Consider the following 23,095-nt stretch of genomic DNA (forward strand, 5'->3'; position numbering starts at 1 on the left):
TTATGTACATTTTCTCCAAGAGAAACTGAAAAATATCAAAATGCCCCTCATGGATAAGGTTTCCCTCAAAGACTGTAAGTATGGCCAATGCTCCTAGATTACCCAAATCCAACAGTAATCTAAAGTAATCCTGTATAGACAGTTTTGTCATACCAACTATGTTGTAACTGGGAAGTTGAACTGCATGTGAGCTAGATAGATGGACTCAGACTCCAGCCCTCCTATAATATCCTGTTCATCCAGATTGCCCAGTTTCGGTTAGCACCAGATTTCAATGTCACGTCCCATCATCATATGATTTAATACACTATTGCACAAAAATGCTGAGGTAAAGTATTTTGAAGGTCAGTATTACTCCAGAAAAAGGCATAGTGGGAAATGTGCTCTATAATATTTTTCACACAGAAAACATAAATATTTTAAATAGTAATGAAAATTTTAATTGCATGAATTATGAAAATAAGAATTGGTAGAAACAGAGGCGTGAAGTTTAAATGAACATTTTTAGGATCAATACTCTTCAAATAAGATTCTTATTCAGCTCTGATTATAACATTCTCTGAAAAACTGTTCCTGAAATCCTGCAAGCAATCCTCAGGTATCAAACAGAACATCTTTTCTTATCAAATGAAAAGCTGCAAACCTGAGTAGAAAAGTAGTCAGTGTGTGTTTTTTGTAAACAGTATCAAGCACATATTGCAAAGTGATCAAGTAGCCTTGAGCATTTGTAAACCAGTCACGTACTTTAAACCCTCTGTAAGCTGCTCACTGTGCTTAAAATCTTTAATGCGTTCCGCCACAGTCTCAAAGCAATAATATACCAGCAGTGGAGTCACTGGATGCAGGAGGTGTGAATAACAGAAAATATTATCACATGCTGTTCTTGCATGTGGCACTCTTAGTTTCCGTGTAGCTGAAATCACCAATAAATCTCCATGGCTCAGTAGCAATTTGTTGGGTATGAAAAACATTAGAAAATTTACATAAAATGGCTCATAGTCCATAAGCTTGCTCTGCTCAAAGTTTCAAATAAAGCATTTTAAATACAATAGATGTAAATCCTCTCAGCAGAAATCACAAAAGCTGCTGTTTTGTCTCTTCAGAGTAATGTATTTCAGGTTATCATTTTCAAGATGTAGAGGATTCCAATATTGTCAATAGTCACAAAGATCTTGAAGTCAGATGAAACATGTATGGATTTCAAGTTTGTCCCATTTGTGTAGAATGTCTGTAGAGATTCTCCAGTATTCATATCCCACCACTGTAAAAGAAAAAGTAATGTTATTGTAGATTTTACTGTACAATACTATCATCCAATTTGTTCTCTACCTATCCAAATGGGATTTTTTTCATCCACTTTGAAGTCAATCTCTCTTTCTGACATTGACAAACACAAGAAGACCAGATTAATTTTACAGTTGACGGTCCACAGTGCACCATGAAGCAAAAAGCAAACCAGTTTTATTTGCAGCCATTTGCCAAAAACAATTGAGGTTTATCATCAGGTTATAAGAACCTCACTATGTTAACAATCTAAAGGAAACATCCTCAGAGCACATTCCACATCAATTTCCCTAAGAAACTTGTATATTTTAGTATCATATGGACCTAATTTATAGAATCTTTTCTTATGATGCAACTCATTAACACAGAAATTGGCCTAACAACTCAGTTCAAGTTTAAATTTAGGGACAGACTATAAATGTTCACCTTGTGTACAGTACATATCCAGTTCCCACCAAGAAAGAAACAAAATGTTACAATACCCACACAAGCCCTTTCTCAGATTGAGGAGGAGACAACCGACACTTTTAAAGCTGCAGGAAAGGTGAAAGAGGGGAATGTCACTCGAAGGGTGAAACCTGGTGACCACAGGAATAATTCAGAGTGCTCCTTTTGCCCCTTATTCTAATACATGTTGACCTGTCTGGCCTCAGATTAAGTACATCTTTCTTTTCAAATACTATTTCCAAATGCCTCTTGTCTTTAGCTCTCCAGATTTCAACGAGAACCCTTGTGTCACATCACCAGGGCAGACAGTTCTTATTTTCCTCATAGCTAGCACAGGATAAAACAGGTAGGTACTGCCATAGAAAGCTGATAAAGGCGGGCAAGCCATTTATAGTCCTGCTGAACTCGCTCTCAGTTTAAGCAAATTACAATGCCAATGAGACATAAAAAGAGACTAGCAGACATTAGATGTGACTTGATGCAAGTTTTTAATAAATACACTTTCTCTATATCAGATTCCAATGCTGTATTTACGGCTTTCTGAACCACTTAATTGTTCCTTTTATTGTCTTGCTTTGTCCACTGACACTTGAATCATCCTAATTTGGGGGCTGCTCAGTGATTATCCATACTTCTGCTTCAAATATGTGTCTGATTATAGAATGGAATGATAGTGTATTGAGAAGTAGATTTCAGCAGAGGTTTCCAAATTGGAATAACTGTTACCAATTTCAGTTTACGTTTGAGTGCCTGTACATTACTTTGAACAATTTATTGCTGAGCCGCTGATCTCATTCAGGCAGTGAGATGGGTATTCTCAGGTTTCAGGCTAAAGGATGATGCTGGTGCAGACTGGGTACTATGGTAGTGTAGCAGTTAACATGATCCTATTACAGCTTGGGATGTTCCAGTGTTTGGAGTTGAATTGCGGCACCGTTGTGTAAGGAGTCTCTGTACGTCCTCCCCATGGAATACGTGGGTTTTCCCTTGGGTATTCTGGTTTCCTCCCACAGTCCAAAGTCATACTGGGTAGGTTATATGTTAATTGGTCATTGTAAATTGTCCCGTGATTAAGTTAGGATTAATTGGGTTTATTGGGGCGGCGTGGCTCGAAGGGCCAGAGGAGCCTAAGCTGATTAAATTAGGACTGACGAAGGAATACTTGACGCAGAGCCCAGATGCAAAACATGTGTAAGATTATTCCATTATTTAAGACTGTTTAATGTTATTTCCAGTACACAAGTGTAAAGGAGAACAAAATAAGTGTTACTCCGGATCTGATACAATGCCAAAAAAAAAACGCAATGAAGACAAAGAATACAATAATTTAAAAAGCACAATAAATATAAAAACATAAGATAATTTATATACATAGACTGATTGTATGTCCATGAAGTGACACCAGGCACAGGAGAGTCTGTACATAAGACAACTGACAGGAAATGATAAAGTCATGATGGTGGGGAATGTTGGAGGGTGGGTTAAGTGTGTGGAGGTGTTCATCAGTCTTACTGTTTGGGAAAGTAACTTTATAAACCACTTCAAATAAGGAGAAGCTGTGTCGCTTTCACACTTTCAAAAAAGGCCAGTAATGCAAAAATCCAGCGATTATAAGACTCCTTTTGTTTTAAAGGGTAACAAAATGAGTTCATTTTGAAGTGCCCTTTTCACTACTATAATTAGAAGTGACTGATCTAATCAACAAAAACTATTGAGCTCCTGCAAGTAATAGGAATGTAGCTTCCTGTCAAGTGATAGGTATTTTAAATTAGTCAGTTTAAAGTACTTCTGCTCTCCTGAATCTCATTACCTCATTGCACAAGTGTAATGAGTATAGAAGTGTCTCAAAGGTAGCTGAACAGCTTTGAATTACAATTCATTTAATGTCAACACCTGAGCTTTATTGGCAATCCGAAAACTGCAGATGTCAGAAATCTGAAATAAAACAGGAAACAGGTCAGGCAGCTTGTGTAAAATGAAAAACAGCTAATGTTGTAGGTATGAGACCCCTCAACAGAAAAATCAGTAAACCTTTTCATTTCTAACACATTTTCATAAAGTAACTTAAACATTACAAACAGTCAGAATAAAGTGTAACATCTTTAATGCAGTCCCTTCCCATGACAGATTTTTCAAAATTTACAACCCCTTCAGCAAATAACTGCAGCGTTACTGATGTCAAAAGTTATTCAGTCCTATTGAATCACATTATTGCTAACGTTCTATAAGGACAAGCTCCTTCAATCAAAATATCATTTATCCAACGAAGACACAGTCATCCTCTCGGAGGGAAAACTAACTGCTCTGCACATCAGAATGGCCTAAGTAGCTCATCAAAAAAAATGCCAAAGTGAATCTGTCAAAAACATAGCTATTATTTCTAGAAACTCAAACCTAAGGGTTATTTCTGCTTACGATTTTCTACAATGGTGTTTGTCATATATTGTGTTCCAATTGGTGCACTAACAATGAATGAAATTTCCGATTCATCTGAGTAAGGTTTCAAAGGGAAAAAAACACTGCCTGCAGTGTCAAACCAACGTTCTTGGATCTTAAAAATTTATTTTCCCGATGGCAAACCCACTAAGGTTATTCATCGCTGGCTCTCTTATACTAAAACACTTTAACACAGTCTGATCACAGAAAGGGAGAAATATTGAGAGATATTTCACTCCCCCCATGAAATACCTTTTCAGTCTTATTCCAACATCTGGAAGAGCCAGAGGGATCAACAATCACCACAGTTCATCAAATTAAGAAACCGTACTGCATTCAAGAAACATTACTAAACTCAAACATTACTAAGATGCATTAATTGTTGCAACACAACATCTTCCAGTTAAAAGGTGACCAGAAGTTTTCTTTGCTGACTGTTATGCTTTACCCTGATTCAAGTCAGTGTCAGCAGAAATAGATGTGGTAGGAAACGAACGTCAGAAATAAAATTCAGACAATGAAAACAAACTATAGGGATTGTTTCAGCGCACTTCCTCAAGATCTATTATCATGCAAACATTGATATAGCACTGCACTCCAGATAATTACATTCTATTGGACTTTGGGGTTTAACCATGGTAAAGGCAACCACCACCTTATGGGAAGTTGGGGGGAGGTCGAGCTGTTAGTACAGCCTGTAGTACAATTTTTCATAACATAAAATCGTGTCATCTACTCTTGCTTCAATAAACACAAGTTGAAAAAAAACTTCTTAAAAAAACGATAAATTCCATGAGAGTGAATTTTATTCTATATTGCTAGATTTTGGATGGCAATTTGTCAGTTCTTTAAAGGTGAACTTCTGTAACTTGAACTGATATAACCCAGGTCAGCAGTATTCTTTTAGACCACAGACTGAATTTTGTAGAATTCCACAGATGAAGTCCTGTTAGAGTGCAAATGTACAATACAAAATTAATTACCATTGCTGATAAATACTAGCCAACATGGCTGATTAGTTACCAGATAATCCTGATTGTGTGTAATTATATTGGATTTTTTGTTTTTTATTAATATTTTCAGATTAGATTTAGCGACTTCATCGTGTATTTTATTAAAAAGAACAGAAGAGAACAGAAAGAGGACAGAAATGGGCCCTTTGGTACCTGCCTATCGCCTCCCTCTGGTGCTCCTCCCCCTTTTCTTTCTTCCATGGCCTTCTATCTCCACCTATCAGACTCCCCCCTTCTCCAGCCTTGTATCTCTTTCATCAATCAACCTCCCAGCTCTTTACTTCATTCCTCCCTCTCCAAGTTTCACCTATTACCTTGTGTTTTTTTCTGCCATACCCCACCTTTTAAACCCACTCATCTTTTATTCTCCAGTCCCGCTGAAGGGTCTCGGCCCGAAACGTTGGCTGTACTTCTTTTTCCCCCCATAGATGCTGCCTGGCCTGCTGCGTTCCTCCAGCATTTTGTGTGTGTTGCTCGGATTTCCAGCTTCTGCAGATTCTCTCGTATGTGCTTGTGTTCTGTATTCTTCCATGCTTTTCTTACTTCTGTGCCTGAATTGATGTCTCTTGAACAATGTGATTGTTTCTGATTGCACCATTTTATCTGGCACTGAATTCCAGTTACTAAATGGGGTTTCCTTATGAATGCTGCTTATATGATGCTATGTGGTTGTGATGCTGTTGCAAGCTTGCTGTTGCACCTCTGCTTGCGCATATGACAATAAACCTTGATTTGGACGTGTCTAACAAAATGTTTCCCTCAAATTCCTTGTAAAACTCATTCTTCTCACTTTATATCTATTACCCTCTTATTTTTGATACTGGAAAATATTTGACCGTCTACCCCATCTATGCCTCTTGTAATTTTATATACCTCTATCACGTCACCAGTCAGCCTCTCTCACTCTAGGGAAAACAAACCCACTCTCTCCAACCACATCCTCCTCATGGTGTTACAACCAGAACTGCATACTTATTAAGAAGGACAGAAGAGAACAGAAATGGGCCCTTTGGTACCTGCCCATTGCCTCCCTCTGGTGCTCCATACAGTATTCTCCATACCATATAGTACTCCAACTGCAGACCAACATACAAATTTCTATAATCTACGTCCTAACCTATGACCTACCTATGCCTTCTTCACTATCCCCATCTACCTGAGTTGTCACTTTCAGGAAACTATGGACTTGAACCCCAAGGTCCCTCTTCATTCCTTAGCACCTTACTATTGTACACACCCTGTCCTATTTGGCTTCAAAAATGTATTATCTCACAATTCTATCTGCAAGTTCTTCACCCAACTTTCCATCTGATCTATATCCCACTGTAACCTTAAGCAGCTTCCTTGCTATCTACATCACCACACTTCCGTGTCATCAACAAACTAACTGATCACACCCGGACACCATGGTAGCCTAGCGGTTAGCACAATGCTACAGCATCGGAGCTCAGAGTTCATTTCTGGCGTGCTCTGTAAGACGTTTGCACGTTCTCCCTGTGACTGTGTGGGTTTCCTCCAGGTGCTCCTGTTTCTTCCCACAGTCCAAGCATATACTAATTAGTAAGTTAATTGGTCATTGTAAATTGTCCTATGACTAGGCAAATGTTAAATATAGGTGGTTTTTGGCATTGAGCTGGAAGAGCCTTTTAATGTGCTGTATCCCTAAGCAGATAAATGAATACCTACAATATTCACATATATATTGCAAAGAAGAACAATCCCAACACTTACCCCTGCTGTACGCCACTTCCAATGGGAGAAGCATCCTTACACCACTACATTATGCCTCCTATCACCAATCCAATTGGATTCAATTAACCAGCTTGCTTTGCCTTGTTTTAACCTTCTGGAGTAGCGTGCTATGTGGGATATGTGAAATGCCTTGCTAAGGACAAAATCTATTGTCTTGCCTACTTTATTCTTACACTGAAAACTGAACTCATCGAATAAAAGTATGCTTTGTTGCTTCACCAGTACTGATAGAGTTTCTGATCTGAAACTCCTGGCTTTTGCAATCTCTTGGTCTGCTGTATGAGCATCTGAATTTATGTTTCCAAACCCAGTTGTAGGGAACTTAGATAGTATCTATGTTTTGTTTTAGTGTTTTAATTTTATTTTCTACTATAATCTGTTTGAAATTCTTTTCTAGAGCCTCACATTTTTCCGAAAATCACAAATAATTCTCTTGCAGAGGGAAGTACTGTTGCCTCTGTAAAAACAATGAAACCCTACATTCTATATCTGTGGGATTTCCTGAGAGTTCAGTGTAACAGGACAACAATTAGCACAAAATAAATGTTTAGGTTTAAACCTGAAGAGATTCAACAGTAATCAAAGGATCTTACTACAGTGTATCAACTTTGTTTAGATCTTCATGATAGCCATTTTGAACTTTACTATATTGAGCTTCATGATTGCAATGGCTTCCTTTGAGGGTCAACTAAGTTATTTTGTTACCCCAACAAATTTTTCCACAGTTTTGAAATTTTAAAAAATAGTTCTCATCATAATTCAGTCTCTAAATACTTTACTAGATATTAAAATATCTAGTTCTGCATCCTGCTGAACTGAAGGCCAGTCTTCTAACGTTATAAAAAAATCAGAGAGCATTTGGAGCATGTAATTATAAATAATAAAGTCATCCGTTAGTCTTGCAAGACCATGGATCTGCACCTGGAAAGTCTTCATTCTCCAGGGCGCAGGCCTGGGCAAGGTTGTATGGAAGACCAGCAGTTGCCCATGCTGCAAGTCTCCCCTCTTCACGACACCAATGTTGTCCAAGGGAAGGGCATTAGGACCTATACAGCTTGGCACCAGTGTCGTCGCAGAGCAATGTGTGATTAAGTGCCTTGCTCAAGGACATAACACGTTCCCTCGGCTGGGGCTCGAAGCGGCTCTCAAGCTCTTCAAATCAGCTTGGCAAGCAGAGCAATCCAACCTCACACCTGGGCAACATGTACGGTCATTGGAGCATGTATTGGGTGCATTATTACAAGTCTAACCTCTATTTTTAAAGTTTGGATTCCTTCGTATGAAGCAGGTAAGCTAAAGACAATTGGGAAGCCTTAGTCTCTGTTCATTAAGCCTCTAGAGTTGATCCCTTGAGATATGCTCTTGTTGATCCAGTCTATGTATTCCAATTTGTCTTTGATGCTGCAACTTCCTCTATATATTGTGCTCATCTTGTAAATCACATTTAAGGCACTTCTGGATTATTTTGTAAGGATTCAATGTTGATGTCACATTCAGTGTTTCTGCCACTAAAGTAACATTTCCAGGAGAGGAGGGATGGGAAATAGAGATTCAAATTTGAATTGTCATTGCACAGCACGTCGAGCAGCACCTGCATAGAAAGACGTAAACATTTCAACTTTTTTTTAAATCAGTGAAAAGGCTGCGATGTGCCTGGAACCTTGGCCAATCTTTATGGAATAGTGCAAAAGGAAGAGGCCCTCACGTCAGAGTAGTAGTGGGACAAGGAATTGAAGCATCAGGCAGCTAACACAATTGTGCAGAGAAGTGTCCTGCAAAATGATCTTTCAATCTGAAATAAAACAGAAAATTCTAGGAATACAGTAGTAGACAGGCCAAGCAATATTAGCACAGAGACAGAGTTTCCACTTTGGGTCAATGACCTTTCCTCAGAACTACATTTCAAAGTTTGTTTTTCTCATGTGGAGATCACATCAAATACAAGACAAATTGAAACTGCTGAACTAATACCTCAGTTACCACTTGGGATTCATTCCTGAGAATAAAAGTTCTAATTGAATTAGCTCCATAGTACTCTGGGTTTACACCTCCTCTGGCACCTTGTTCCATATACTCACTGCCCTTTGTGTGAAAAGCTTGCCCTTCAGATCGCCTTTGAATATTTTCCCTTCCCTTCTCCTTCAATGTGCTTCCTCTAGTTTAGACTCCCCTAACCTTGGAAAAGGACAATCTACACCACTTATAACTTTAGAAAAGAAACTCCAGCTTCCTGCACTCTGAGGAGAACAAACACAGCTGATCCAATCCCATCTTGTAATTAAAGCATTCCATTCCAGGCAACATCCCAATGAATCTTTTCTGCACTCTTTCTAGTGCTTTCTCTGATGTAATGACCCGAACTGCATACAACTTGTTACATACACCTGTTAGGATGCATTGCTATTTTCAGAGAACTATAAACTTGCATCCCAATTTTGCTCCATATATTAATGCTTGAAAGATCCCAGTTCCTTGTTCACATGTCCAGCTAGTATTTGACAACTCAAAATATATTATCATTGGAGAATAATTATGAACAATATGGCCACGTGCTGATAAGTTAACAAATTTCACGGCACATGCCGGTGATATTAAACCTGGTTCTGATTCTGACATTCATCAAGCTGATAAGGTGCAAGCCAGTGACCTTTGACAGTTTTACTCTTTTTACTTGTCATTTCTCTGTGAAATGACGCTAAGACTGGATAACACTGTACAAGTCAAAACGTACCTCCAGCCTACCATACACATTAGCATTTTGACCTGCTCCCCTCCGCTTCCTGCACTCCTCCTTTCCCTTCAGTTGCTCTCTGAATGATTTCAGCAGTCCACAGTTTCAAAAAATGTAAATAGCAGAAGAGAAACTACATTGCAGTCAATGGATTACACTGCAATACAAGTACTAGACAAGGTGAGTCAACTTCGGAGCACTTACTGGAATGACTAATGCCGCTAAACTAGAGAAAGTTAACTGTTAGCAGGTTCCATATTCATAACTTATTTTTAACAGCTTTCTTTATAATGTAAATGTTACACTGCTGTGTTATATATAAAGCTTTATTATGTATTTAACATACACCCTTCAACTGTAAAATAGCACAGAAGCATTTGAACTGTTAAATTTTTCAATATAATAGTCCATTTTCAATGGCACTGAAGAGTCAAGTCTAAATTTTTATCTTCAATTAAACAAATTAGAAAGTTAGATAAGTGAAATAAAGGCAATGTAAGAATACTTCTAACCCCATTTATAAAGTATTCTATCTTTTTTAATTTTATATATTTCCATTTATTATTTATTTGCTTTGTAAGATGTGTTAATTTGAGAATTGGAGTACAATTCTTTTATGTTTTGGTTGACACAAAATTGAGGTATTGTAGCTCCATCACTGGAGAGAGACCAAAGGGAGTGAGTGTGTGCATGTGTGTGCGTGTGCGTGCATGTGCATGCGGACACTGGCAATTTCTAATGTAAATGAGGTCAATGGAGGTTATTACACGGTTATTACAAAAAATGAGAAAATTAAATGAAAAAAGGTGCTTGCAAATGTAGAATTTTTAGAATATTTTCATAGAAATATCTTTAAAATAGGTTTTTCAAATACTAGATTAAAGATTCAAAGAATGTATAAATTATACAACTTTGAGATTTGTTTGCTCACGGTTAGCCACAAAGCAAGAAATCCGAAAGAACCCATTAAAGAAAATACAAATAAAGAACCAACACCCAATGCACAAGAGAAAGAAAAAAAACACAACTCGTGCAAATTGAAGTGAATAACAACATTCCAAACCACACTGAGTCCTCAAATCCAAATCCTGGAGCAACCTGGAGTAGGCCTGACCATGCTGCCCAGCGACTTGCTCCAGGCCCAGATTCCACTGCGCAGTCCGAAGCAGCTCTCAAGCTCTTCAAATCAGCTTGGCAACCGGAGCAATCCAACCTCACACCTGGGTAAGTTGTACGGGCATTGCAACTCCTCTGCCCCAATTTCTCTTTTCGTTGCCCAGAGTGATCCAACCTTGCACCGGGGCCAGTTGTATGGGCATTGGAACTCCACTACCCCGACTTCTCCTCACTGAATCGCTCACTTCATCTGCATCGAATCTGCAATACACCATCCCAGCTCATCCCCCAAACTCGCCTCACCATCCCTCGCCTCCTCACTGTTTGTGGCAATTTACCTCAGAAAAAATGTTTTTAGTGATTTTTTAGTTGAATTTCTTGCCTTTTGAACTACCAGTGTGCTGTTGTGCATATTTGATAGTGCCATCTTAACTAGAATTACTAGAACTAATTATTAAAAAATGGGATGGAGAAAAAAGGTATGGTGCTTCAACTAGAGCAAATCTATCTTGAAAATATTACTAGCAAAGCTTACATAGATGTGCATGCAAATATACATAAGTTACATTATATATACCCTTGTGAATTCATGCAGACAAAAGCAATATTTCTTGATCAATGGCATTTGTCAAGCTGACAGTCTCCTATAGTGACAAGAACCTCACGAGCTAAGAAGTGACATAAAAAGTGACATTACTATGACTCCATTGAACTGTTCCCACTCATTTATTTCTGGGAACTACAGGAAATAGCTCCAATGTGAGACACCTTACAGGAGGCAATTGCTTAGAGTGATGGATCCTAGACTGTGGACTGAAAAATTGATGAAATCAATAGATTAGCAACTTTCACAGCTACCCAACCGCAAGACAAAAATTGATTTAAGCATATCTGTAAAGGCATGGAAGATTATATGAGCTATCATGGAATTGATCAATATGCCTCTTGCATCTCTGGAGAAAAATAATCAATATATAAGTTTTATATATATAGATATATCTACTTCCAAGTCTTTTTATATTCTTTCTGAGTAGATTCTAGCATTAGTAAAAACTAACAAATCATATGAGAAACTGGGAACGTAATATTCAAGCATTATGTTCAAAGTGAAAAATATTAAAAAGGCAAAAACATTCACTGTATTAAATGAATTAGAAAATTTAAAATATTCAAATAAAGAAATAGGATACGTTTCATCAGTGATACAGAAAATGAACAAAAACAGTAACAGTAGCATTTCAGATCATGAGCTGCATTATACCTTTACCCCCTTCATTTTTGGTTTATTTTGTATTAAACAACCAAGTGACTAATAAATAGCTAATCTGGAAGTAGACCAACAATACAGGACACTGGCTTGCCTCCCTCTCATTTACAATATGATACATGCAATAACCGTGCGCTTGTATATAATTCTGAAATAAAAATATTGGAAAAGAATGAAGGATCTGAGAGTGTCTAGCTTTTAGTGTCAGCTTTATGAGTAGATGCACTAGATCAGATGTAAAATTAAAAGGAATAAGGTATTTTCACAATATGAAAACCAAATAAATTATTTAATGCACATTCATAATTTATTCTTGTATTTATCCCCTGGCATTCAGTTGCAATTATAATTTGAAGATTGAGTATCAGTCAAGTCTATTTATTTTAATATGGCATTTCTGATTATGTGTAATTCATACTTCAATTTACTTGCTTTCTTCCAAATGAAAGAAATCTTACTAAACTTAATGACTGCAATAAGCTATAAACAAATAGGTACTTCACATATGATCACAGAGTAAAATCAAATTATGTATTAAAATCATATAATGTTTATTCATATTTTCTACCTCATATCTTTATACTGTATCAATTACAGATGGTCTGACTTTAAACAAAATAATCTGTTCTGTTTCAGCCTGCTTTAGTTTCTTTTCCCATCGCTGCCTGAATATTTCCTATCAGACTATATTCTGAGGGAGGTGTCAAATTATTCTCCATATTTTTCTCTTGGTTAGAATATTTCATCTCAATTTAGTAATACGGTTAAGAATATGACAGCTAAAACTCTAGTCAGTAATAAGGATAAAAATAATTTTAAAACTTACTAACATCTATTTGAAACAAACAATGTACTGTATTTTTGAAAAATTTTCAATGATTGTTTCCATCTTCCCAATAAGTGCTGCAATAAATTTTCTTGTGAATTAAATAAACACGAGTCAAAATCATCTAAAATATCCTCATTGCAGTTTTTAACATGCTTGAATTATTGTATAAGAATGACTCATTCATTCATATGGAATCTTAACGTATCTCTCTGAAGTACTTCAAAGTGTTCCACCTACAATTAAATAAGGTTGAAATGTTACACCATAAGTAACTTAAACAGTCCCTTGTACAAAATTTGAGAAATATAGGGGCATTATTGGCTTAAAATTATAGTTAATCAAGTCAGAATTAACCCATAATATTATTACTTTTGCCCAAGTTAGTTTATCCTTAACCAAACATTACTCCAAAAAGATCCTATTTTAACATCTCAGATGTGGTTAACATCCCAACACAGTTGCAACTTCTCAAACAGCATCAACTTTGTTCAGTAGAGCTATTCATATCTCTTCAAAAGATTTCATAGTACTGTTCAAGAACTGAGAGGATGGTAGATTGGATGCTTGGCTGCGATCAACATTCCTTTTTCCACTTTCAAACTGGTTGTAGTGTGAGAAGGGAATGGAACAGGGACACTGCTCATTCCTTGGAAATAAAGACACTGAACGAAAGAATCTTGGTTTGTGCAATATTAAAAAGATCGAAAATCAAATCCTGTTAATGGCACAAGGTAGGGAAAGGAAATACTGGAAGTTAATTTCCTAAGTAATACAGGTCGACCTTCGACCTGAGCAGTGCCGGATTAGTGAAAATGCCGAATTACAGAAGGATCACATTAAGCAATAGCTAACAGCTTCATCATACCTTTAAGATATTAAAGGATTCAAAGGTTCATTTAATGTCAGAGAAATGTATACAATATTCATCCTGAAATGCTTTTTCTTCGCAACCGTCTACAAAAACAGAGGAGTGCCCCAAAGAATGAATGACAGTTAAATGTTAGAACCCCTAAGTTCCCCCCCCCCGCTCCCCCCTCCCACATGTAAGCGGCAGCGAGCAACAATCCCCCCCTCCCCACTGGCAAAAAAATAAAGCGCACCCATTACTAGCACCCAAGCATGAGCTAAGTGATAGCAAAGACACAGACTTGCAGTTACTAAGGGAATCTTCCTTAGTTTCTTTTCCTCTGTTTAGTAATATGCTTAAATTCAGTGGGTCACCATGTCTGATCTGAGGTTGTAGGCAGAAGAGAATGGAGCACTGGCCGGGCGACGCCAGAGGGTAGTGCATGACTGCCGGCAGGCGGGCGGGTGGGTGAGAAGGTGGACCAACCCAGCACGCGCTAGTTCCCTCACCGCTGGCAGGTGAGACGAGCAGGTGCTGGGCGGCTGTGCCTTACACAAATTATATTAATAAATTCAGGAAAACAAGCAGGAATCGCCTGTTTGTGCTTACAAGAGCACGCCAACATGTGAACAGATCTAGCACAACCAAAACAATGTTCAGAAGATTGGTACGGTGGCCTGGAAAATTTGAAATTACAGTTGCGCAAAAATTTGAAATCTGTGCCGGATTACAGGTAGTTGGATTAGTGAAGGTCAACCTGTAGTTAAAAAAACAAAGCAAGGACACCAGTCTTCTGCTTAAAAACCTGCAGATCATTCAGATCTGGTGGCTTTCACACCCAGCTTCGTGGAGGCTCAGGAAAACCAGAAGAGGAGTATGAACTCTTCAGGTTCTCCAGGTTGAGGTATCTGCCCACTGAGCCGAGCATGTGTCCAAATGGGCCCATAAAATCAGTAAAGAAATCATTATAAAGAGAAAAGTGAGCAGAAGCTAATGTCCTTTCACATTGTGATCAATTTGGCTAATTTAAGTGGCCTTAATTTAATCATATGCAAGTGCTTTCCATTTTTATTTTAGATTTCTTAATTTAGATTCAGGTTGTTTGTGGATATGTGGATCAATGGCAGCCAGTGAGCTTGGAGATAGATCCTCATGTGCTGTCAGGGCAAATCAGGAAGCCGAATCTGTCACTTGTGTATAGAAGGCCCTGTACTGCTCTGGAAGCCACACTGCCAGCAAGACTTCATATGAGGGATTTGTTGCAAGTCAGAACATCCTCCAGTTTCAAGTGACTGACAAACTTGGGTGGCAAGCATGTCAGGAGAAGATTCAGTCCCTCAGGGCCTCAAACTTCCACCCCTAAATACTGAACATAGTCTGGTTACATCACATGGAATATTGCATTCAAACATGCTTTCCATGCTACATAAAGATTAATGAATGACTGGAAAAAAATTTATAAAGATACCACGAGCTGAGAAGGTACAAATGTTGAACAAAACTGAACAGGCAATGGCTCTTTCTGCTGGAAAACAGAAGATCAAGAGACCAGATGGAGAGTTTAGAATTAGCACAAGCAATTTAATGGTAGATATGAAGAAACTGTTTCTTCTTGCTACATGACTGCAGCAAGAAGACACAAGTGTCAGTTACTGATACGAAACCAGGAGTTTCCAACCTGCGGTCCATGGAAGCCTTGGTTACTGGTAAGGGTCCAAGGCATAAAGAAGCTTGGGAATCCCTGAATTAAACATACAACAAACATATCAACATCACACTGAGCAGATGAAGGAGTGAAACAGAGTTGATACCAACATGAAAGAAGAGGCTAGAGATGTGCAGGGAGAAGATGGAAAGAGATTATTAAAGTGGGAGGAGATTTAATTTGTAAAAATACAAGCCTTAATCAGCTAAACTGAGTGACCTGTTCCTGAATTATAATTTTATCATTCCAGAACAACCTAAAAAATTGAAGTTCAAAGCTTGCATATTCAACTGTTTCCGGGATTTTACTGAGATAACTGGCTAAAGTAGGTGATAAATGTTGTTTCTATATCCAAACATCTGCCTTTCGATGGATGAACTCTGCATGTTCTTTATTTAGTAGCTTTTGCAATGTTATTAACTACATGTTTGATTTTCCTTTTAACTCACTATATTTTAGATAACTGGGGAGGTAAAGTATCATTCAAGGTATCTTAAGGGGAAAACAACTTAGATTTGCATCACTTCTATATCAGACCCAATGTTTACCAACCAGTAGTTATGAGAAAGCAACAGTCACACACCAATGTGCTAAGCTACAAGTTAAAAATAAGTTGGTGAATGAACTTGGCTGCAGGGCTTCAAACTGACATACAAGTGTACCAACTGAGTAGTCTCAATTGCATTGTCCAAAAATACTGCTCACCGTAAAGTCACAGCAGGACATAAGCAAACCTTCTTTGTAACTGATACCACTGGTTGAGACAAACTCAGAACAGGGTCTCCTGATTGCTGTGAAATGAACAATTCTTTTCTTTCATGTTGCAAGTTTAATGCCTGGTGCAGAACAGGTGGTTCTGAGCCAGAGCATGAATGGCATGGCTGTTTCCTTGGGCTTTCAGAATGGGGGTTCCTGCTGCTGAAGATCATGTGGTACACATTAGCTGAAAACAGAAATGCACACAGCTGCTGTGACCCTGTGGTTGAATAGCTTGTCTGATCAATAACCTACACTTACAATAAAGGGAAAGGAAGTGCCTGGACAAGACACCAAAATGCAGTAAGAGTTAAATTTCAGGATGAGTCTTCGTTTCGTGGCTATCTAGAGAAGACAAATCTCAGAGTTGTACACTGCATATATATTTGGATAATAAATGAACCTTTGAGCAGTCACTTCTAGCTGTTTTTCAGGACCATTTCTTCTACAAAGATACCAAAGTACAACAAAACAAGAAATTATGCTCCCTTGTATTTGCCATTCATGCCCTGAGAAAAAGTTTTTAGCTATCCACTCACTGTATGCCTCGTTATCATCTAGTAGACCTCTATCAAGTCACTCTCCTCCTCAAGCCAAAAAGAACAAAGCCCAAGGTTGCTCAACCAATCTTCATAAGACACGCCCTCTAGTCCAGGCAGCACCTGGTAAATCTCCTCTGCACCCTCTCTAAAGCTTCCAAATGAATGAGTTTCTATTTTTTTAAGTGAAGAAGTATATTTGATGACTGAGACATTGCGTCTTTAAAGCTGCATGAAATGCTTGATATGATTCACATTCATAACTTGTAACCGAGAACTAGTTTCCATGCGTCCCAGTGCAATGCTAAATATAAATTATTAATTAGAGGTGACTTGGTTTTGCAGTTTTACTGAAAAAATTGTGCTTATTAAATTGAGGGAAAACAGTGCAGAGAAATAGAATATTCTTTTGTCAGTTCATAATAAATCTTGCTGAATGTTGTAAGTTGAACATGTATTTGCTTATTTGAAAAGCTAAAAGCATTTCCTGCACAATGTGATAAATAACACCAAGACTTCACCAATAAGCATTTTGGAATGGGTTTCACGTGAATCCTGCACAACTGTATGTGAATACACAGGGTAAAACCATGCTCTCAACAGAAATGCAGATGTACTTTACCAACCTATATAGTTTCAAGAAGTTTGCTTCTATTTTGTTACACAATATCAAATTCCAGTTACTGTTTCATTCTTTGTCACATTGTTGCATATTCTCAAAACATGTTGCCTATTAAGACTTAAACATGCTTTTGTAAGTCCACATTTAAGAACTACCGCCAAGGTACAAGCAATGGAGAAAGCAAACAATACAAACATTAACAATGCATTCGGTTATGAAAAGCTGAGGAATTCACTCCTTCTATAAACAAATACTCCTTTGAAACAGTATGCTGAGAGTCATGATGTGTTGTATATCATACAACATATTCTGATCATCTATTTAAAGCAACAGAGTAAAAAACAAACTACCTTTAGCCTGTCTAATCCATTCTGATTTCCATCAGTCCCATTGTTCTTTCAAGTAAACTGTTCTTCCTAACTTCTGCAAAATTATGTAAAAAGCTTCAAAATAATCAATCTTATTAACAGGAAACAAAAAAGTTCAAAATAATCAATTTCATTAACGGAACAAAAAGGTTCAAAATAATCAATTTCATTAACAGGAAACAAAAAGTTTCAAAATAATCAATTTCATTAACAGGATACAAAAGTTATCTAAATTGGACACAGGAGATAGTGTGGTAAATGACACCCATTTAAAATAAAAACCAAAATAATGATTTTACCTATTGAAGATGACAATATGGTTCTGCATTGGTACAACACTCTGGTCTCCTCTAGACTTCAATAATGAGTGGAATATTTGCAGTACTTTTAAATAATGTTTTCATGCACACAAATCATCTGGTTTATGACAACTATCATAAGTCACTGGTAGGTCACTTCACCATAGGTCACATACAGAACACAGTAAAAGCATGTCAACCTCTCAGAGGATTTTTAATGGACCCAACATTTTGATGCAATCACGCATGTTGAAAGAGTGGTTAAGAAACTGCATGATGTGTTGGTCTGCATTAATCAGGGGATGGTATTCAAAAGTCGTGCAGTAAAATTGCTGCTCTATAAAAGGAGCTTTTATGTTATTTCCATGACTGTGTGAATTTACCTGAGTGCTGCTGTTTCCTCCAACATTCCAAAGATGTATGGTTAGAGTTGGTGAGTTGTGGGAATAATATATTGGCACTGAAACATGGTGACAATTGCAGGCTGCCCAGCACAATTCTCACTGATTTGATTTGACGTAAATCATGCATTTCACTGCATGTTTCGGCGTACATGTGGCAAATAAAGCTGATTCTAACTGGTTCGACCACATTTAGAGCATTGTGTTCAGTTCTGGTCACCTCGTTATAGGAAGCTTCAGAAAGGGTGCAAAGGGCATTTACCAGGATGATGCTCCCTGGACTAGAGAACATATCTTATGAGGAAAGGTGAGTAAGTGAGGGCTTTTCCCTTTGGAGCAATGGAGGATGGGTGATGACTGAAGGTGTTATATTTGAATACATGCAGTATACGAGATAAGGTAGATGACCTTGCAGCACAGTTAGAGATTGGCAAGTATGACATGGACAGCACTGAGTCATGGCTGAAAGAAGTTCATAGTTGAGAGCTTGACATCCAAGGTTACACCTTGTATTGAAAGGACAGGTAGGTAAGCAAAGAGTGGGATGGTCCTGTAGGTAAGAAATAAAAACAAATCAAATCCTTAGAAAGAGGTGACATAGGATCAGAAGATGTAGAATCCTTGTAGACAGAGTTAAGAAATTGCAAAGATGGACACATCCTGATTCTAATTATGTACAGTCCCCCAAACAATAGCCAGGATGTAGGATATAAATTTCAACAGGAAGTAGAAAAGGCATGTAATTAAGGCAATGTTATGATAGTCATATAGGATTTCAATCTGCAGGTAGATTGGGAAAATCAGGTTGGTGCTGGATCCCAATAGAGTGAATGTGTAGATTAGCAATAAGTTGGCTTTTTAAGAGCAACTTAACAAGATAAGAGCCCATGGTATTACAGGAAAGAGAACAGCATGGATAGAAGATTGGCAGGAGGCAAAGAGTTGGAACTACTTCTTTTCACATTATATGTCAATGATTTGGATGACAGAATTGATTGCTTTGTGGTGAAGTTCACAGACAACACAAAGATAGGTGGAGGGGCTGGTAGTGTTGAGGATGCAGTGAGTCTGTAGAAGGAATTGGACAGATTGGGAAAAGGGACAAAGAAGTGGTAGATGGAATATAGTGTAGGGAAGTGTATGGTCACACACTTTGGTAGAAGGAATAAAGGTGTAGACTATTTTCTAATTGAGGAGAAAATTTAAAAAAATTAGAGCTGTGAAGGGATTTGGGAATCCTTATGCAGGATACTGTAAAGATTAGCTTGCAGGTTGAGCCAGTGGTAAGGACTAGAATATAAGAGCAAGGACGTGATGCTGAGACTTTATAAGGCGATGCTGAGACTTTATAAGACTGCACTTGGAGTATTGCGAGCAAGTTTGGGCCCCTTATCTAAGAAAAGATGTGCTGACATTGGAAAGGGTACAAAGGAAGTTCATAAGAATGACTCTAGGAGTGAAAGGGTTAATTAGTGAGGAGCATTGGAAAACTCTGGACCTGTGCTCACTAGAGTTTAGAAGAATGAGGGGAGGATCTCATTGAAACCTATCGAATATTGAAAGGCCTAGAGTGGGTATGGAGAGGATGTTTCCTATTGTGGGTGAATCTAGAACCAGAGAGTGCAACCTCAGAATAAAGGGACATCCAATTAGAACAGAGAAGAGATTTCTTTAGCTTGAGGGTGAATCTGTGAAATTCATTGCCACAGGTGGTTGTGGAAGCCAAGTCATTGAGTATATTTAAAGCAGAGATTGATAGGTTCTTGGTTAGTCATGGTGTCAAAGTTTACAGGGAGAAGGCAGAAGAGTGGGGTTGAGACGGATAATAAATCAGCCATGATGGAATGGCAGAGCAAACTCAATGGGCTGCGTAGCCTAATTCTGCTCTTGTGTCTTACGGTCTTAAGACTTCAAAATGGTGTACATGATGGACAGATAGATAGCCAGTGCCTTTTTCCAAGGGTAACAATGGTTAATAAATGATGACATAATTTAAGGGTGATTGAAGGGAAGTATGGGGCGGGGGGGGAGTCAGAGGTAGTTTTTTGTCAGAAACACAGAGCGATAAGCGCATGGAACACACTGATATGGCTAGTGGTGGAGGCAGGTACATTCGGGACATTTAAGACTCTTTTAGGCACATGGATGAAATAAAAATAGAAGGCTATGTGATTGGGAAAGGTAAAATTGATCTTGGAGTAGGTTTAAAGGTCATCACAACATGATGTTTTATGTTCTAAACCTCTTCTGCACACTAAGGCCTCTACATCCTTCCAATAAAGGGATGACCAGAACTTAATGCAGTGCTTCAGATGTGGCCAAACCAGAGTTTTATAAAGTAGCAGCAGAACTTCCTGACTCTAAATCTTGGTGCTACAACTGATGACGAAGGGTTTTGGCCTGAATTACCAACTCTTTATTCCTTTCCATCAATCCTGCCTGACCTGCTGAGTTCCTCCAGCATTTTGTGAGTGTGTTACTCGGGATTTCCAGCACCTGCAGAATCTCTTGTGTTTAGCAATACATGGCTTGTTTAGGCCTGTCCATTAGATTGCATTACATTGTCCAGGAGCCTCATCACTGTCAATTGTGACACCAAGAGATATGCAATGTTAAATCTTTACTTTGTGTGTAGGTAAGAAGCACAGGCAACATTCTGCATGCCACATCCTTGACCCATTTATTCTTCGTTATGCAAAGTTCGTACAGCCAAAGTCTAATGATTAATCAATTGTAATAAAGTTTACTTCCGAACATGTGGGAAGTCCCTTCATATTATGTTGGAAGACAAAATCTTAACTTAGTACTATATACAGAGTAAAGCTACCTAACTACTGTACAAAATAATCTCTTTTACAAGGGAATTGTTTTACAATTCCAGCTGCTCCACTCCTCACAGTAAGGACAATTATGGATGAGCAATAGTTTCTGCTCTTGTCAGTCATGCCAAATCATGAGCATCAACTGAAGGGAGCCAGAGAGGAAAAAAAAACAAGGTTTGATTAATGTGGTGTGGTTAATGCAACACTTTATAGCACCAACTGTATTACCGGGGTTCCATTCCTGTCACTGTCCAGAAGGAGTTTGTATGTTCTTCCTATGATGCTGTGGGTTTTCTCCTGGTGCTCTGGTTTCCTCCCACATTACAAAGGCACACATTTACGGTTAGTTAGTTGTGAGCATGCGATGTTGGTGCTGGAAGCATGGCAATACTTTTGCTGCCCAGCACAATCCTCGTGACTTGATGCATATGATACCTTCGCTGATCATTTCAATATTCAATGTTCGTGAGCTTTATTAAAGCTCATTTTTCTTTTAAAAAGCAAGCTGCACAGTAACTCCTGTTTAATCTCATGAATATTTAATATTTTAATAATGGGAGTCAATAGTGCATAACCTTGTACAAGCTTAGGTCTGCTTTAGTTATTCTCTCAGGTACAGCAGCCTTGCAAATATTTCAATTGTTCCTATACAGGTGCCTACACAATTAAAAATTTAAATATGTGCTATTAGAATCCACGTGATAACAACAGCCATCTTAGAGAGCAGACTAAAATATATCTTTGAAACTAGAACAGTTAGGAATCATCAGCCTGTGAAATCATGACCAATGAGCATGAGGAAAATCACTAAAAACAAATCACACTTTCTTTGCTCAATATGATTTTACACTATAAAAATAGCTCTGACTAGTCCTGTATTCACAGTATTACCTTTTCTTCTGGTTATTTCTGGCTGTAAATACTGAATCTGCGTTCTTTGGGTAGGAGCCAAGCATTATGTTTCACAGAGCATCAAATTGGATCATCCTCTGCTTGTCTGCGCTTCTTTTTCTAAATCTCTATCCATTTATAACAGTTAAAAAAAAATCAACTCTTAACAACAACTCAAGCCAACAGTCTGCTCTGCAAAAGGAAAGAACATTAAAAATACTAGGCACACAGTATGTCAGCTCATGAGTCTAAAACCCATATTGTTCCTTGTTTGTTTTTTTTTTACTGCTGCTGCGTATTTAATGTCTTCAGCGTGCTATTCACAGGGTCACCTAGTCCTCCTTCAGCTGAACGCTGTGGTTTTAATTTTCTATTGATATTTCCTCTCTCCATCTTTATCACCTTCCCCCTCCCCACAAATATTTGGTCTGTCATTCCTGCTACTCATACCCCCTTCTGCCATCTTTGCCTGATCCCTTTCCACTATTTCTTTTCACCGTTTTGCCAGCATATTCCAGTTTAACAATCAAACAGAATATACTGGAAAGAAGGAAGTCTCCACCTCCAAATCGTTTTTATATTATATATTAAAAAAAACAATGAAACCAATCCAGATTGCTAAACTCTAATGGCAATCATCATTCAGCCTGCTAGAGGGATTATCCTTCACTTGTGTAGACTGAGCCCACATCTGATCCAGCCTAATTCAGAGAGATCAAAGTTAATTTTCCATTTAAAGAATGCACTTCCTTCTCACCTTTCAGATATCTAACAGTTCTTCAAGATCAAACAACCTAATTTACGAAGATGGATGAAAGTGCACTGAAAATGTGCATTCATGACTAGTGGTGCTCCAGTACCTGCAGTACTGATAGTACTGTGTGAGTGAATGTTTGATCCAAAAGGATCTCGAGTTCACTGATAAAATAAATCAACAGAGGTGAAAATGCCAGTTACCAATGTTACATCT

General features: G+C 38.0%; 1 protein-coding gene across 2 annotated transcripts in view; it reads right to left on the bottom strand.

Moving 5' to 3' along the window:
* Window positions 1–434: 434 nt before the first annotated feature.
* Window positions 435–23,095, bottom strand: part of apaf1 (apoptotic peptidase activating factor 1) — a 230,212-nt gene continuing 207,551 nt past the window's right edge. For both annotated transcript variants that reach the window (XM_072241593.1, XM_072241592.1), the window contains one exon: window positions 435–1,261. In XM_072241593.1, the coding sequence (XP_072097694.1) occupies window positions 1,115–1,261 (147 nt within the window). In that variant the 3' untranslated portion in view covers window positions 435–1,114. The remainder of the gene's footprint in view (window positions 1,262–23,095) is intronic.

Source organism: Mobula birostris, chromosome 23 (genome assembly GCF_030028105.1).
Source record: "Mobula birostris isolate sMobBir1 chromosome 23, sMobBir1.hap1, whole genome shotgun sequence".
Taxonomy (NCBI): Eukaryota; Metazoa; Chordata; class Chondrichthyes; order Myliobatiformes; family Myliobatidae; genus Mobula; species Mobula birostris.